General features: G+C 33.0%; 1 protein-coding gene across 1 annotated transcript; it reads right to left on the bottom strand.

Moving 5' to 3' along the window:
• Positions 1–2,061: 2,061 nt before the first annotated feature.
• LOC127718807 (galactose-3-O-sulfotransferase 2-like) lies at positions 2,062–3,472 on the bottom strand. The gene has a single exon (XM_052224876.1). The coding sequence runs from the start codon at positions 3,352–3,354 to the stop codon at positions 2,068–2,070; it is 1,287 nt and encodes a 428-aa protein (XP_052080836.1). The 5' UTR covers positions 3,355–3,472; the 3' UTR covers positions 2,062–2,067.
• Between the last annotated feature and the right edge of the window lie 16,164 nt (positions 3,473–19,636).

Here is a 19,636-nt window from a genome sequence, read left to right as displayed (position 1 = left end):
AACCCCCCTTTTTTTTTTACAAAAAACTCAATATCTCAAAAATAAAATTTTGAATCAAAACCAAAAAGTATACAGATCTTTAGATTAATATAACTAAGAAGTGTGTAAAATTTTAAGCAATAATCATAAATCTTTTTTGAGATACGGCGCGACATGTGAAAACCCCCCTTTTAAAAAAAAAATCAATATCTCAAAAATAAAATTTTGAATCAAAACCAAAAAGTATACAGATCTTTAGATTAATATGACTAAGAAGTGTGTAAAATTTAAAGCAATAATCATAAATCGTTTTTGAGATACGGCGCGACATGTGAAAACTCCCCTTTTAAAAAAAAAAATCAATATCTCAAAAATAAAATTTTTAATCAAAACCAAAAAGTATACAGATCTTTAGATTAATATAACTAAGAAGTGTGTAAAATTTTAAGCAATAATCATAAATCGTTTTTGAGATACGGCGCGACATGTGAAAACCCCCCTTTTAAAAAAAAAATCAATATCTCAAAAATAAAATTTTGAATCAAAACCAAAAAGTATACAGATCTTTAGATTAATATGACTAAGAAGTGTGTAAAATTTAAAGCAATAATCATAAATCGTTTTTGAGATACGGCGCGACATGTGAAAACTCCCCTTTTAAAAAAAAAAATCAATATCTCAAAAATAAAATTTTTAATCAAAACCAAAAAGTATACAGATCTTTAGATTAATATTACTAAGAAGTGTGTAAAATTTTAAGCAATAATCATAAATCGTTTTTGAGATAAGGCGCGACATGTGTCAAAAATTTGACGGGCGTATAAAAAAGTCTGAACGACGCAAGTTTTTATGGAAATAGTTGTCCAAGAGTCATGATTTTGCGAAATGTCGATCTGAACAATATCTGCAGTCAAAGCGAAAAAAGGGCGGACAAGTAGTTTATTTTAGAGGGATGGATGGACTGACATGGGTAACAATATATATCTCCCGGCCACAAAGTGTCAGGGAGGGGAGGGGGAGGTAAATAAGCTACAAAAAAATGGCTATGATAAATTTGAACTTAGAATCATGTGCAAAACAGTGTAGCCGAGACCATTGATTGGCGCGCTAAAATATCCCATTGACTGGGTCAGATTAGGTGAACGTTCGTCTGTAACGCCCACAACTCACGACGTATTTATTATAAACATTTAAACTGTGGGGTGGCCAAAGGGTTTCAGTATATATACGAACTACAGTGCACAGTATATTATATACATATTTTATTTGCGATCATAAAATGTACGAAGTCGTCCATTACTATGTAAATTGGGTCGATTAAAAAAAAAGCTAAATATGTTTCTGTTGCCAAGGGTTTTTCACAAGTATAGTAGTTAGCAGAAAAGTTCACCAAACTATACATTTTACCTATTCAAAAACGTAAATGCAAATTTCACAAGGCTTGATCCAAATAGCCTTTTTACTGTCTAATAACTTGCAAGTACGAAAAAGACAGGAAAGAAGTATATTTCGTCTATATATTTTGTGTTTGCACACTTTTTAAAGTTGATCATGCATTCGTTCTAAAATAAAATTTTGACCAGATAAAAGTTAAAAGATGACATAATTGGACAACCGGAATTGTTAAATCGCTTTGACGTCCGAAAAAAAGATAATAATCAACACATCCATTGTAACTTTTAAAGCCAGTTAAATCCTTTTTTGCTGAAAAAACGTGCGATATCATAAAAATTGATTATCAAAACATAACTAAAACACAAGTAAAGAACGTTTAAGTATTCAATATAAATCAAAACATAAAGGTTATTCCTGATTAGTTTTTCCGAATTATTTTATTTAGGCGTTGAGACCCTTTGGTGACCCCACAGTTTAAATGTTTATAATAAATACGTCGTGAGTTGTGGGCGTTACAGACGAACGTTCACCTAATCTGACCCAGTCAATGGGATATTTTAGCGCGCCAATCAATGGTCTCGGCTACACTGTTTTGCACATGATTCTAACACAATAAAAAACAATTAATTATGCTATTTGAGTATTTTAAAAAAACTAAAATTGTAAAAGAATATCAACAACGATGCAAATTTATTAAAATAAATGAGCCAATTCATGTTCACTTGCGGTTTGTTCGAATGGATTGCTACCTTTAGGGTAAGCACGTGACATCATTCTTTTATGAATCACTGTAATGAATTTTGTTTCGTTCAATTTGAGGAAAATGCAGTCTTCTGGTGTCAGGATAAAACCAGGACTCCATTTTGAATCAAATATAGTTAAATTTTTTGATTGTTTATCATTTGAGCAATGAATGTTTACTTTTTGAAGAATGCGTCTAAAATGATACACCTCGTCAAAAAATTCTTTTTCCTTTAAAACCTTTGTCCAAAATATTTTATAGAAAGTTTCGTATAAAGCATAGTCAGCAACATTCCACTTTCTGTGATTATCTATATCTTCTGCTGATAAATTCAAATTTTGATGAAGCGGCCATATATTTTTTGAGATGTAAATCATGTCTTTAAAAGACCAACAAGTATAGCGTTTAAAGAGTATGAGTGACTCGTCGAAATATTCCTGTAGAAGTACAAGTTTAAATCTTTTATTTAATCTTTCCAAATAAGATTTAATGAAACTTCCGTTTCTTATCTGGCCGATTGGCAAGCCCAAGTCTACAGACATCTTATTGTTTGTTACGGAATAATGTGGATTGCTCGGTTCAAATTTCCATGGAGATTTCAAATAATCTGACATTGGATTCGTTAAACTTTGATTAAAGATATTAGCAAAGTATCCTTGTTGTGTATATCCATAATAATTTACTGTTGAAATAAGTTGTTTAAGAGGTTCCCTGATAATTGTGAATAAAAAAGTATCATTTGGAAAGGTATTTTGAAATGCATCCTCGTTGTAGATCACGTGATTGCATAGTAAATCGTATTCATCTTCTTCTCTTTTTGGAATGATATTGTCATAGCTTATTGTTTCTCCTGGTTTTCCAATATAGTTAAATCTGTATTGGTCTATCTTCTTCAAAGGCATAATGAACGTCAAATTACGGAAATAACCGAAACGCTGAATAATGCTCATAATAGTTGAACTTGCTGTTTTGTGAGTTTTTAAAAACGCAACATGAGTCATAGGAAACGAACAGACCTTTTTTGTTGCTGTCTGCCTGGAATACATATCATATTTTATGTCAGGCCGTTGTAGATTGGAAATGTGTTTCTTTATTTTAGTTGTATTTATTGATTCATTTAACTTTGCGATTCTTTTCGATTTTGTATCTGAATTCAGGTTAGTCACATGAATGTCCTTCTTATGGCTGCGCAGTTGCTTTTTAACAGCTTCAGAGTATTCTACCATTTTTTGTTCCATGTCATAAGATATATGGCGCTCCAATACATCTTGTCTATAATCATAATTGTTAGTGCAGAATGTGTATTGGATGACCACTATCAAGGAACCAAGCAAAGAACAACTAATTATCAGTCTGAAAAAGAAAAAAACGATATATTTATATGTAGATAAAATGTAAACAAACAAGATTGGTTCACAGCTTCATAAAATTGCAATTAAGAAAGCAAAGCGCATCTTGGTTTTCAAGATAGTATAAGTATAAAAAGATTTGTTCGCTTAAAAATATTTTTTCTCCCGCTTACTATCAGATATAACAAGCGAATAACTACATAATAGTTATTGAAAAACCGGTCATTATCGTGATATATGGACTGTCCAAAGGACAGTGGTATTGACTAAGACAGCAATAATGACCTCAGTGGTATTGACTAAGACAGCGATAATGACTGAGCCGTAGACGAGGTCATTATCGCTGTCGCAGTCAATACCACTGTCCTACGGGCAGTCCATGTATCACGATAATGACCAGTTCTTTAATAACTATTATGTTTATTTCATTGAGGAACCATGTTTTTAAAAATTCTCATAAATTCAAATTGATCAAAACAAACTCGAGTTATTGTACGATTTCTATAGGAAAGAGTGAAGACCAGTCATAGTGATAACTATATATAAGCACTACCATTCATTTAAATGAAAAAAAAATCAGCATATGAAAACAAAATAAAGTTTTCTATAATTTTATAATTAACAAAAACATATGGTAAACAATTCAACAACTTCAATATAAAATTAAAATCAAGAAAATGTTTTAAACAGAGAAACCACGCCCCACCGGTCATTATCATGTAAAAGCCTGTTAACGACCGGTTTTCCTGTTAAAGATCGATAGAAATTATTACTGAAGCATAAAGAATGTCATGTGGCCCCTTGTTATCCAATAAGAGAAGCTAATTCTTAACCGATATGAAATAACAATATTTATTCATAGGCAGAAAGTCTGACATCTTTTTTACATATAGTGTATACACATTCTTGTACTTCGTAATCTTTTTTAGCAGTTTTGTCTTCTCTCACTGGTATGCTGTAATCATAGTTTGTTTTTGTTTTTTTTTAAATTCCGAAGAACTTAGATCAATCCCCCAGTTTCCTGTTTTGACAGTTGAGTAGGGATCATACAACAATTTGCTATTTTAGAATCTTAAAAGATTATTTCAACAGTTCTGAGTTTTTTTACTTGTGAGTGAGCTGTCTACCGTTTGTTATTTGAAATCTGATGGATTGTTATCTCATTGGCATTTGGAGATTTGTTATTTTGATATTCATACTGCATTATGAAAATACGATCACATCATTGATTGAATTTCCATTGTTTATGGCGTTTTAAACTAACCAAAATGTTTTGTGTACTCTTTAGTAAATATAACACAGAATGCATTAGTTTCTGAAAAGGCGTAATTCTCGTATTTCTTATCTAAACAAGTAATGAATTTTACACGTTATTACCGGAGACCTCAACATTGTCAATAACACTTCCCTGCGAAATATCGTGAGCCTAAATCCATCAATTGGAAATACAACTTAAAATTCTGATGGATTCAGTCGAGGATTATGCCAGGCAATGGGCTAAACGAGAGAAAGAAGACGTAGATACTCTTTCCGAATGGATTAAGGCTGTGAGGTCGTTGATACAAAGCCGAATTAAGAAACTAAATAGGTCTATCAATACCCATGCTACGTCAATTTTTAAAGACCCAAATGTTGCAAAACACTTGTCCTACCTCCATGACAAATATGTTGTTGTCCCCGCAGATAAAGCCCCAAACAACATAGTTTTTGTGTGTAAATATCATTACATAAACTGCTTGATAAATGAATTAGGTATTGACAATTCATTTGGAAACTCAAAATATACCCTCACGACACTCACCAAAGAGGAAATCCTGGATAATCATAGGTCTGTTCTATGTTCCTTTGGAATTTCAACCAAAGATGAAGAACTGGATCTTCCATCACTGTATTGGATACCTAAACTACATAAGTGTCCTTACAAACAACGGTATATTGCTGGGTCTTTCAAGTGCTCCACGAAATCTCTTTCTAAATTATTAACATCTATTTTATCAGCAATCAAAGCCGGGCTCCAAAGTTATTGTGAAACTGCCTATTCTAGAGATGGCGTGAATCAGATGTGGATACTAAAAAATTCCAAAGATCTTTTAGAGTACATACAATCTAAGACTCTCTCATCTTGCAATAGTATTAAAACATTTGACTTTTCTACATTTACACAAGTATTCCCCATTCCAAACTAAAAGACAAATTGAAAGAGTTGGTATTACTTTGTTTCATTAAAAAGAATGGCGAACGTAGATACAAATATCTTGTCTTGGGGAGGGATAAATCCTACTTTGTAAAGAATCACTCTGATTCAAACAAAAAATTCTCTGAAACTGACATTATCAAGATGCTTGATTTCTTGATTGACAACATATTTGTTACGTTTGGAGGACGTGTTTTTCAACAGACTGTCGGAATTCCAATGGGAACCAATTGTGCCCCTCTTCTTGCCGACTTGTTTCTTTATTATTATGAGGCTGACTTCATTCAGGAACTTCTTAGGAAGAAAGATAAGAAGTTAGCAATATCCTTTAACTTTACGTTGTGCTATATTGATGATGTTCTCTCACTAAATAATACAAAATTTGGTGACTATGTTGAACGAATCTATCCCATCGAACTAGAGATAAAGGATACTACAGATACAGTTAAGTCTGCCTCATATCTTGACTTACATCTAGAAATTGACAATGAGGGTCGGTTGAATACAAAACTTTACGACAAAAGAGATGATTTCAGCTTCCCAATTGTGAACTTTCCATTGCTATGTAGCAACATTCCAGCAGCGCCTGCATACGGAGTATATATCTCCCAATTGATACGATATTCCTGGGCTTGTATTTCCTATCATGATTTCCTTGATAGAGGATTGCTGCTCACAAGGAAGCTATTAAACCAAGAGTTCCAAATGGTGAAGTTGAAATCATCCCTTCGTAAATTTTACGGACGCCATCACGAGTTGGTTGACCGTTATGGAATAACCGTTTCACAGATGATATCGGATATGTTCCTTATGTCGTAACTACAATACCCTTCCCTTTTCACGAATGTGAGCTACCGAATTAGACTATTTACCGGATTTGTAATAACATAAGCAACACGACGGGTGCCACATGTGGAGCAGGATCTGCGTACTCTTCCGGAGCACCTGAGATTACCCCCAGTTTTTGGTGCGGTTCGTGTTGCTTAGTCTTTAGTTTTCTATGTTGTGTCATCTGTACTATTATTTGTCTGTTTGTCTTTTTATTTTTGGCCATGGCGTTGTCAGTTTGTTTTCGATCTATGAGTTTGACTGTCCCTCTGGTATCTTTCGTCCCTCTTTTACAGAGATGACACAAGACTGCAATTAGCCAAAACCGATAATAAAAATGATATCATTAATAATAATAATAATAATACAGTTGTATTCATGCCATTATTTGTAAAAATGGAAAAATTGATATTCCAATTCTGCTAAGGTAGGATCCATTCTATAATTCCGATCCTGTAAATGAAAAGAATACAGGGGAAATGGTCCTACCCTTTTAATGATACAAATTATCAATTTACAAAAGTACAGAAATGAATTTTTAGAAAAAAAAATTCTGTATTTGAAAAGTAAATAAATATTCATTTTTCGTGATTTTTTAGGAAAATTTTATCCGTCATGTAACTTAAAAATGAATTTATTAATTATTATAATAAAATCTTACCGGACTTGCTTTGTTGACGTTTTCATCCTTCATACAACAAAATAGGAAGGTTTTACCTTATCAAAGTTTTACAAGCAGGTGGGTGAGAGATCTCTGATAATTGTTGATAATTCGGTTGTTATCCTTGTCCTTTCTATCCTTCCTTTTTCTGTACTATAGACACCAATACCTGAATGGCGAATTATATAATAGACCACTGAACAGCTCATATATTAGGTCATATGGTGCTTATACATTAGAAATCAAGTAGTATTTCTTCACAAGAATTACTAAAAGAGGGTCTGGATGGGGATTTCATTTCTTTATTCTTTAATTTTCTAGACCCCTGATTTTTCTCTATTCTTTATGTATTTTGCCCATTATTCTCTGTATTCTTTTTATTTTAACACCCCATTATTCTTTATTCTATTTTTGTCGCACTCAATCTGTACTTTTTGTCCATTATTCTCTATTCTGTAACCCCACCCAGACCCTCCTAAAACATCATGTTGAAATTATTTCTTTGGGAGTAACTGAAGCCAAATAAATATGAAATATAAATAACTAAACTTTATGAAAAAGAGTTTAAATCATATATTCGGTAACAAAGTGTTTTAAAATATAAACTGGGATCACGTCCCAGTTATATATCAAGTAAGATTTAAAAGAAGGATTACTACCTCGACATTAAAAAAACATTTTGTCTTAGTAAATGAAGCAAAACCTATATAAAATATAAAATGCTGAGCTTTATATTTTACAAGTATATCTGAATAGTATCTTTACATAATTCTCAATAATATTAATGAAAAGATGACTGTAATTTGTTGTATTTGAATATAAAAAGCAAATCTGAGATGGATTTGAATGAAAAAGAAATGTTCAATAGTATTTGAATTAGAAAATGTATTATGGATTCAAAACTGGAAAGCATAAATAGTAATATAAATTGATGAACTAATCTACCATAAGCTTATGCGGGGTACGAAAGTTTCATTCGCACGTATCTTGAGAATATTTATTGTATTGTGTGCTAAAATGTCACAAGTCAAAGGACTTAAGTCTAACTTGAGTGCGCGACAGTTGCGCGTCCAAAGCGTAACATAGGAATACGTCCGAAAATAGACGTTTTTTAGTTTAATAGTATGATTTCGTGATCCAGGAATAACCTTCATTAGGTATGCTAAAGGTCAACCGTTAGGAGGCAACATGCATCATTGAAAACCCATAAGAAATTAAAAAAAAATTCATGATCAATTGAAATGTATTGGATGATTGGATTTTTTTTATATAGATGTTATTTTTTATATGAATTTAAAGAAATTAGGGGTTTACCTCAAATACACAGAAACCCTAAAAAAAACCACCAACAGACAGGTGAATAAACAATAGGTAAAGTTGTAAATCGTCCCGTATCTAAAATAAAATGTGAATTTATTGAACAGACACAAACAAAGATCTGCCTTAAGGATGTAGTCATTTCAGGTTTAGGAATTTTTGTCAGATGTTCGGACTCCTTGGGTTTTTTCGTACGATACAGGGTAAAGTATTTTGCCCCATATCACCCACTTTTGTTTTCATTAAAGATTTCAGTAGCTCATAAAAGGTAATTACTAAAATTTAAGCGATTCTAGATTTCTTTCCTTACGATTTGAGACCCAAATAATGTCACTAATTATAAGGTAAAAGTCCGAGTCAGCATTTTCCCGCCATTTTTAGAAAATCAAATATCTCAAGAAGGAGTTCACTACCTATCAATATTTTGAGCTTATTTTGTTCCTTAACTTATACTCTTCTGATTTATAGTACCAATTCTAAATTCCAGAATTTCATTTTTATTTCACTTGCTTACATCCTTAAAAATGCAATTCTCCAAATAACAAAAAACATTATGATATGGCATAGAAAAACTACTAACGTGGTTTCTGTCTCGGGACATCACTAAAAAAGGTGGCGGGTTAAATTAGTTTTTTTTATATCTCATCCCTCCCCTTTTTTTAATCTTGATCAGTAGAGTAATAAAACTTACATTAAAGAACATGCAGTAAAAACCAGTCCAGGAAAATCACAAAGGTCAAACAAAGTTAGCTATGTTTCTGCCTCCTAACCTACACTGAATATTCTTGTCTTCTCTTACACATTTTATGGATGGTTTTAGCAAGGACGTATATTATGTTAGTTATACGTCCTTAGTTTTAGTTAATCACTGTAATAGTCCAGACATTTTTTAAAGTAAATTATTTTACCTTTCTACCTACCCTATTTATTTTCTGCCAGATGACAAGAAACAAGTTCAACTCCTAAGTAACGATATGATAGACCTGTAACAAAAACACAAAATAAACCGTATTAAAAAATGCTCGCAGTTACGATGACAGCTAGCTCAAAGTAATCATTAATAACCTGATAAGAAAGCTTTGTGTCGATCTAATGAGTCGAGAGGCATTTTATACCGCTGCTGGTGGACTATCGGACCCAAGTGTATCATCAGCTCAGTAGTCAGTACTTCGGTAGCATACCTTTCTTTAAATTGTCCCTTTATAAATTTATAAATTATCAAAAAAATGTGTCAACTTTATGTGAATTGACTATTATTTGTATGTCCTGTTTGGTCAAATAGCTCTTTAACTGTTTCGGTTCTAATACATCATCGAGTTTTAAATATTAAACGTTCCTGGTGAAGGTAAATCCAGAAAAGCGTTCTGACGTATGAAATTACTCAAAAGTGTTATTTTCATATTTTTATATTTTTGTAGTGGTTGTCGTTAGTTGATGTCAATCAAATTTGTTTTTCGTGAATTGTTTTATACATAAATCAGTCCGTTTGATTTCTCTTTGACTTGTTTTACATTTTGTCATGTCATAGATTTTACAGCTTTCTATACGTGATAGGTTTCGCTCATGTTCGATTTCTGTTCAATTTATTTCAGTAATATTTAAAATTTTGTAATATTTATTAATGTTGCGTCGCACTGAAAAAAAAAGTTCTCCCCGCAAATCACACCTACTTTGTGACTTGCTTCTTATTAAGCCATGTGTGTTGATTAGAACTGTTCTAGATCAGAATGAGTTTGTGTGTAACACTTTTATGGTTCTTATCGTTCTTAATAGTAGTAATGGAATAGATTACGTCGGTATTTTCTGATTATCGTTAAACCAAGGAGGTTATATTAGAAGGACAGTGCTCGAGAGACGATAATTACATTTAAAATGTTACCGCCTTTACTGTAAGTGGGTGTGAACTAATTGAGATCGATTCAGTCGCAGAGGGCGGACCGGGGAGACTTTGTCCTTTTTACACATCCGAGTAAGAACGGAAACACCCGATGTTTTATAAACCGACCGAGATCATACAAAATAAGACTGGGATCCTGGCTCAATTCTCGACTGTGGACTTACTTTCGAGAAATGGACGTTTGGCCATGATCCCTGGGTAATGAAAAATACACACCGGATGTTTTCTGTTAAACTAAGAAGAGTCAATACCTGTCACATGTATTGAAAATGGTCTTGAAAAGAGGCAATTGTCGATTTTTAAAATTAGTAAACATGAAAATGGTGTAAATATAACGAAACCAGCACGTCGATTATTATGTTGATTAGTTTTACACGAAGGTATTGGAATTACTAAAGCGAGTAAATATAATATGTGCTATTCAATATCAACGAATTTTAAAAGGGAGTACGTACGTAGCTGTTGAAATTTTTGTTTGTTTTTAAAACCCACGATAAGAACAGTGTCGTTATACGCGAACTTAAGCTTGTACTTTAAACCAAACCCTTTTTTCAATGAGACATTTATGTTTCCACAGTTTGCTTTACTATTTACGGTACATTGACATTTGAGACACTGCTATCTCTTTTTAATGATAAAAGCTATCAATAAAACAACAGTTCGTATAATATAATATAATTTTATGATTCTTATTTTTCCTTTATAGTAAAGTAAAGGAATAGATTTTGTCAGATTTTTCTGATCATCAGTTAATCTAAGAACAGTCAATACCAGTCACTGAAAATGGTCTTGAAAGAGGCAATTGTGGATTAAGGTAACCATAGTAAATAGATATAAGAAGATGTGGTATGAGTGCCAATGAGACAACTCTCCATTCAAGTCACAATTTATAAAAGTAAACCATTATAGGTCAAAGTACGGTCTTCAACACGGAGCCTTGGCTCACACCGCACAGCAAGCAATAAAGGGCCCTAAACATTACTAGTGTAAAACCATTCAAACTTGAAAACCAACGGCATGAATAGGATGTACAATTGCTTACTATCACTTCATTTTAACTTTGGTGGATAGTTGTCTCATTGACAAGCATACCACATCTCCTCATTTTTATATAAATATAAGGAAACCAGTACGTCGATTTTTAGGTTGATTAGTTTACACGAAGCTAATCGAATTCAGAAATCGAGTCAAGATATAATTTGCTATTCAATATCAACAAATTCTGAAAGGAAAAAGTAAAATACCAAAAATACCGAACTCCAAGGAAAATTCAAAACGAAAAGTCCCGTTTATCAAATGGCAAAATCAAAAGCTCAAACACATCAAACGAATGGAAAAGCAACGGTCATATTCCTGACTTGGTACAGGCATTTCCTCGTGTAGAAAAAAGTGGATTAAACCTGGTTTTATAGCTAGCTAAACCTTTCACTTGTATGACAGTCGCATAGAATTACTGTTGAAATTAAGATAAATAAGAAGATGTGGTATGTTTACCTACGAAATAAGAAGATGTTGTATGATTGCCTATAAGTCAACTATCCACTAGAGACCAAATGACGTATATGTTTTGAAAAAGTCAGACTAAACCAGTACCGTTGTACGCGAACTAACACACTTTTACATGAACCAAACCAAACCCTTGTTGTTGTTTGTTTTTTTTTATTTGACATTTCTGTGTTCTCAGTTTGTGTTATTGGCTTTCAGTAACTGTGAGTACTCTCAGATCTGTACTTTGTGTCTTTTGTGTTGTTGTTAGGGAGCTACCGTTTGATTTTTATGGGGGGGCTAGGATGAAAAATTTTGTCCTGCATTTTTTTTTAGTTGTAATCCCTGTCCTGCCTTTTTATTTTTTTCTCTATTCGGTCCTGTCTTTTTTTTTAATAGTTATCCTGACTTTTTTTACATAAATTGTCATCCTGCCTTTTTTTTTTTTGCCAAGTTGCTCATCCTGCTTTTTTTTTTACTCAAAACTCCTGTCCTGCCTTTTTGTTTTAAATTTCATCCTATGGGACTGCATTGTAAATAGGATAGAAAAAAGCAGACATACATCCTCGTGTTCTATCTTATACTTGCTTGTTTTATCACACTGAAACCCCAACTGTCAAGTTTTGTAGATAAATCCACTAAAAACAAAATCTATCACTTACATGACTAAAGTAATATTAAAATTAAAACTAGGAAAAATTGTGAACAGAGTTCGTATATTCCTTCCCATAGCTTCCAATTTCTGGAAGTACAGTTATTGGTAAAGAAGTAGGTACGGATAGGAAAAACGGACACAACTTGCAATCCTCACTTGCAAGCACTGGGAGGGTGTGCGATATTGGAAGATATTGTGTGTAAAAATAACAGACACTTAAAAGCCCTTTCAACATACAAATGTATATACAGTCATATTTATTACAAACACTGCTGTCAGCAGCATTTGCTGTCGTCACAGCAGTTCTTCAAAGCCAATAGACCACTTTCGTTGCATTTCCGTCAAAACTTTGGTTTTAGTAAACATCACTTGTGCCAACTTCCAAGCACGGACCGAAGTTCATAAACTCGGCAATTAAGTCCGCAGAGCCGACAACACTTCCTTCCCATGTTGAGCGAGCGGTTGAAAAAATATGATGCTATATTGCACGAATTATTCGGCAAATTATATTCTTATAATTGATAATCAGCACTGCTGTCATTAGGGAATTGTGATTAAGTACCTAGGCTACGGAACAAACATTATTTCTAGATTATCCTGACTAAAGATGATCACGAAGACGCTTGATGAACTTATAATATCGCAGGGATACAGGCGGGTCCCTCTATCTGGTAAATGACGTCATAAAGGCGCGCATAATTGACGAACTTTTCCGGTGAAGGACATAACTCGAAAGTGGTCTATTCAGGTAAGTTCGACTAGTTGCACAACTAACCAGTGATAATCGATGACGTCTCTGAATAATGTTGTCTGCACCACCATGTTCAAAACAGATAGACAATCAGAAAAACAACAGTCCATAAAACAATACACACAACACTAAAGATTGAACATAACATAACATAGAAAACTAAAGATTAAACATAACACTGCACTGAAAACAAAAGCTTGAGCATAACATTGCACTGAAAAGTAAAGATTGAGCATAACACTACACTGGAAACTTAAGATTGGGCATAACACTATGCTAGAAACTTTAGATTGGGCATAACACTCACTAGAAACTTAAGATTGGGCATAACACTATGCTAAAAACTCAAGTTAAGATTTGGCATAACACTACACTGGAAACTTTAGATTGGGCATAACACTACACTGGAAACTTAATATTGGGCATAAAAAGTTAAAACACAAAAATACTGAACTCCGAGGAAAATTCAAAACGGAAAGTCCCTAATCAAATGGCAAAATTTAAACTACACTTGAAACTTTCGATCGGGCATAACACTACACTTGAAACTTTAGATTGAGCAAAAAACTACACAGAAAACTAAAGATTGGGCATAACACTACACTGGAAACTTAAGATTAGGCATAACACTACACAGAAAACTAAAGATTGAGCAAAACACTACACAGATAACTAAATACTGAGCGAGTTAACACAAACCCCACAGACACAACAGAGTGAACTCTTGTGCATCTGGTCATATTGATCATCACAAGTACAAATTCCGTGATAGATCGGATTCCTGATGTCATGAACGAGGAAAGGCTTATTACTATAGTAGTTATTAGAGTTTCAGCCTTCAATGTACGACAAATTCCGGGAAACCAAGTGTTTAGAATATTTTTAATCCATTTAGATTTTACGATTCAAATCTGTTTATGCTGTTGTCTGAAGTATATCTGAATGAAACTTTTTGAACAATAACAATGAAGATAACATACATATGATAAAATTTCACATTTGGTTATATATATACATGTGTAAAAGTTATAATAACTTACTATTGTGCTTAAATCATCTAATTATTCCAGCAACTTTAAAATGTACAGGTAAACATTAAAGTAAACAAAATTATCGAAGTATTATCGTATTGTTTATTGTTATCAGGGATTTATCTAAATTTACGTTGACCTTTTAAGAGGGGGTGGACAGGGGGATCCTGATTCCAGCTTCCCTACCCTCCAACTTCCACTTCCAACTTCGGTATTTATGCATCCTGCCAATGTGTTGTTGTGCTGTGGTCATTTTTTGTATTCTTGTCTTTAATTTTTGCTTATGTGCTTTGTCTATATGCCGCATCATGTCTCATGATTTTCTGTGAGTTTTTTTGGTTGCTTTCTCATTGAAGTAGATTTCAAATGTATCTTTATGCATTTACCTCTATGCAAAAAAGCAAGGATTTGACGCTAAGGGAGGGGCGGTCCTTATAAAATCGATTTTCTTATCAAATTTCGTGTCAATTTTTTGGGGGGATTATAAAAGGGAAGGAGCGCTCCTTCGCCCCACTACTCAGCCCTCATGTGTTCGCCCTAGTCAACATACGGGTAAGATGATCCGCCCTCATGTATCCACCCTAGTCAACATACGGGTTAAATGAAAATATTGACTGATAAGTCATTTAACATAAATTTCTATTGTCGAATAATCTTTATTCTCATAAACCATATACAAAGGTACAGAGAAGATAATATTACAATGATAACAAATATTGAATGATCTTGAATATAGCTTGTGTGAAATACAAATGACTGTTATTTAATAATATAACATATATTTGGACAAAAGACAAATACATATAAAATTGTTATTTAAGAAGGAGTGGACTTTCACAGAAATAGATTTAATGAATCTACAGTTCCCGTATATTTGTTAATTTATCGATTTGATTTTTTGATTTTTTCTATTTTAGAACCCAGACGCCTTTACTTTTTATCACATCTAGAAGGAAGTGTTAATACTGTTTCATAGTGCATTAACATAAGCATGAACTTATTCAAAAAATGTATTGACTATCATTAAATGTTTTTTTGGCATGGAATAGTGATATCGGATTTCATGACCTATCAATGTTCTAAGTTTTAGGGATTGCGGCAATGCCAGTAGGTCTCGAGCAAAAACTAATAAAATCCAGGCGCGGATTCAATAAATTTCAAAGCGGGCTTCTACGTGGTCTGATATGACAAGCCGTTCTCGTCATAACTATGTATATATAAGTCATTTTTTGTAAAAGTTACACTCTGAGATAATAAACTTTAAAGGGAGGTTTGGCGCCTTCAAACTAGTTTAACCCAGCCACATTATGTATGTGCCTGTTCCAAGTCAGGAGCCTGTAATTCAGTGGTTGTCGTTTTTTGCTGTGTAGCATATTTGTTTTTCGTTCATTATTTTGTACATAAATTAGGCTGTTAGTTTTCTCGTTTGAATTGCTTTACATTTGTCATTTCGGGACCTTTTATAACTGACTATGCGGTTTGAGTTTGCGCATTGTTGAAGGCCGTACGATGATTTATAGTTGTTAATTTCTGTGTCATTTGGTCTCTTGTGGAGAATTGTCTCATTGGCAATCATACTACATCTTTTTTTTTTATATATATAACGAATAACACGAAAATACAAACAATAGTCTACAAAACACTTCACGTAGAAGAGTAAAGACAAGAACCCCGAAAAACCTGGGGGTGAATTCGTTTGCTCCTGAGTGAGAAGCAGATTCTGCTCCATATTTGGCATATGTCGTGTTGCTCGAGATCATGGCAAGGATAAATTCGGCGTAAAGTCTAATTTTGTAATGTCAAATTCGAAGAAAAGAGGACAGGATGGTTGCTACGACAATTGGACATATCCAGGGGATATATAGTTTAGCCTTCTTTTGAACAGGGAACTGATGCTAATCACCCCCCCCCCCACCCCCCCACCCCCCAAAAAAAACCAGGCGAAATGAAATGAACAACAACAGTATGATTAAAACCTTTATCAATATGTCTATTAAGCCGTTATCAATATGTCTATTAAGCCGTTATCAATAAGTCTAGTAAGCCAAAAAGAAAGATTATCTGGTGATTGGTGTTGAATTAAGGCTGTTACTTGGTATTATCTGTTGGTTTTGTTCACAGCTTTTAAAGACTAGGTGCGGTTTGGCTAAGATTGAAATGTCTATTGTTCGGGACCGTTCGTTGTCTTTTGGGTGATTGTGCTGTTTGTATTGCTCATTGATGTATACCACATTGCAGCATCTCCTTTATTCATTCTCAGCTATAAGTCAAAGTTCTTATTTTATGTGTTTCAAAAGAATGATTTGAAGTCATTTCTAGTCAGTTTATAATCAAATTAGCAGCAAACTACTCGGATAAATGAATACTAATAAAAACTTTGAGCAAAATACTAACTCTTATCTCGACCTCATTACACATGTTCTCCGGAATGGCGGCAAACATGTGTAATGAGTAAAATAACAAAAATACCGAACTCCAAGGAAAATTCAAAACGGAAAGTCCTTTATCAAATGGCAAAATTAAAAGCTCATCAAACAAATGGAAAACAACTGTCATATTCCTCACTTGTTACAGACATTTCCTTATGTAGAAAATGGTGGATTAAACATGGTTTTATAGCTAGCTAAACCTCTCACTTGTATGACAGTCTCATATAATTCCATTATATTGACAACAATGTGTGAGAAAAACAAACAGACATTATAGGTAAAAAATTTAAAAATTGAAGTACAGCAGTCAACATTGTGTTATAATCTTAATCACTATGAAAACAAACAACCATGTCAACAAGGAAAAACAAAATGGCGTATAGATACTCTATAATTAATAGACAAAGTAAATAAGCAAAAATGAAAGACAAGAATAAAAAAAAATGTCCAAAGCACAATAACACAATGGCGGGATTTATAAATACCGAGCCACGCCAAAATTATATTACCAAAAATGGACTAAACAGTAAATGTTAAAAATATACAAAGACAAATAAAAAGAACACTATAACATGTAATTAAGATGATAAACAACGTTAGTACCTGGAATCTATACTTCATGACCATCATGTAATATGTCCCAAGTCAGAAGCCTGCTTTTCAGTGGTTGTCGTTTGTTGCTGCATATCATATTTGTTTTTCGTTTATTGTTTTTGTACATAAATCAGGTCGTTAAATTTCTCGTTTGAATTGTTTTACATTTGTCATTTAGGAGCCATTGATAGCTTACTATGGGGTATGGTTTTTGCTAATTATTGAAAGACTTGTGGTGACCTATAGTTGCTAACGTGGAGAGTTGTCTCATTTGCAATCATAACACATCTTCTTATTTTAATATAGTCAACAAAAGTAACAATACGCACACAAATTTTAACTCAAATTTAATTACCATAAAATATAATAAAAATGAAAAACTTAAACTATCCAATTAAAACATACATTGGCGAGCAAATGCATATGATTCAGAAAATCTTACCAAGTCGAAAAGACAAAACATATCGTATAATGGATTTCTGGGGTCAAATTAATTTTGCGGAAAATGATGGCAAAAATCGACACAAAATTTCGATTTCGACAATTTGGTATTCATAATTTTGATCAGATCATGTTTATGTTCAAGTTTTAAGTTTTAATACCGATTTTTTTGAAATTTTTGTAGGGAAAGTAGATTTTTTTTTAAAAATCAATAAAATTACGAATTAAAAATTTCACGTGTATGCCTTAAAATCAAAATCAAAGAAAACATTACACAATTTTTGTAAGCTTCATCTATGCTTATATAAACATGATTCCGATCATCACTGGAATGGCCTTGAAACCCAAAGTGTTGATAAATAAAACATGTTTAATCAGTAATACTCCATACAGTCATTGTGCGAATAACAATAAAAACAATAAGTAATTCCAGACTTTAGAGAAGGTCACAAAACAACACAAAAAAAAAGTAACTCGAATAATGCAGTGCCCTTTTACAGCCAGTGTCCTTAAAAGAGAGGCGAAAGATACCAAAGGGACATTCAAACTCACAAGTCGAAAACAAACTGACAACGCCATGGCTAAAAACGAAAAAAATACGAACAGACAAACAACAGTACACAAAACACAAAATAGAAAATAGAAAACTAAAAACTGAGCAACACCAACCCCACCAAAAACTCTGGGTGAATTCAGGTGCTCCGGAAGGGTAAGCAGATCCTGCTCCACATGTAGTGATCGTAGTGAGCGGAACATAACAATTGGATTATCATGGATTAGAAAAAAGATAAAAAAAACTATTAAGTAGATAATACAAAGATGATGATTATGGATGGCTGTGTAACGCTCTGTGGCAAAATCAAATGTATATTCTGGAAGAGAACATGACAATACGTGATACATATATAAACCCTCTTTTGTACTAGATCGACAAAGATGCACAACCCGTTATAAATTAAATACATGTATATAATAAATAGTATTACTCTTTATTGTCATATAAACATTTCATTAAAATTACATACAAGCTGTAACAAATATAATTCATAAACAAACAAAAAGCAGATTTGAATAAATATATGTACAAGCTAAAATGACTAAGAGTCCCCTGTCCTCAGCTCTCAAGACTGTTTTATAATGGAACCTGTTATTTTCAATTGTTCGGTTTAGTTTTGATGAATTTTGCAGGACCACTGGATTTTTCAGTATCGATTAGATTTGGAAATATAGGATTCTCTTTAAAAAATTTATTTAAAACATGTTTACGTTTTTCTTTTTGTTATTTGACAGTATAGTAAAAAGAGTATCTCGTTTCCACTTTGGTTTCACATGTTAGACACTTTCTTTGGTTTTTTATGTCAATAATGAAGAAAAAAGAGAGAAAACTACTACCTTGCATGGATAGTTTTAGAAAAACATTCTACAGATAAATAAAAAAAATCATTCCGTTGTAAATAAATGATATCTAATCATGTAATCACATGTGGTCTGTGTATCATGTGATCACGTGTGGTCTGTGTATCATGTGATTGCATGTGGTCGGTGTGATCATTTGATTACATATGGTCGGTGTGATCATTTGATTACATATGGTCGATGTGATCATTTGATTACATTTGTGATCATGGAAGTATTATATAGTATCAATATAATACTTACATGGTGAGATCAAGTGAGTCTTGCAATGTGATCACCAACTATTGCGTATCTATTTGCAGTCAATGTGGGATGAGCATTGCCTGTATTACACACAAGCCGCCATTCACAACCAAATTATATAACACTAAACGGTTTGCAGCTTAAGGATGTTCGCTCCTCTTGTTTTTGATTTTTGCCAGATATTCGGAATCCTCCGGTTTTATCGATGTAGTGCCATCAAAAATTTTGC

This window comes from Mytilus californianus, unplaced genomic scaffold (genome assembly GCF_021869535.1).
Source record: "Mytilus californianus isolate M0D057914Y unplaced genomic scaffold, xbMytCali1.0.p SCAF_10, whole genome shotgun sequence".
In the NCBI taxonomy this organism is placed as follows: domain Eukaryota; kingdom Metazoa; phylum Mollusca; class Bivalvia; order Mytilida; family Mytilidae; genus Mytilus; species Mytilus californianus.
The sequence above is the reverse complement of the archived record's forward strand: the minus strand, read 5'-3'. Positions and strand labels throughout refer to the sequence as shown.

Bases quoted from the DNA above. Each gene is read 5' to 3' on its own strand.
- LOC127718807 (XM_052224876.1), bottom strand. From the start codon at position 3,354: ATGGAACAAAAAATGGTAGAATACTCTGAAGCTGTTAAAAAGCAACTG.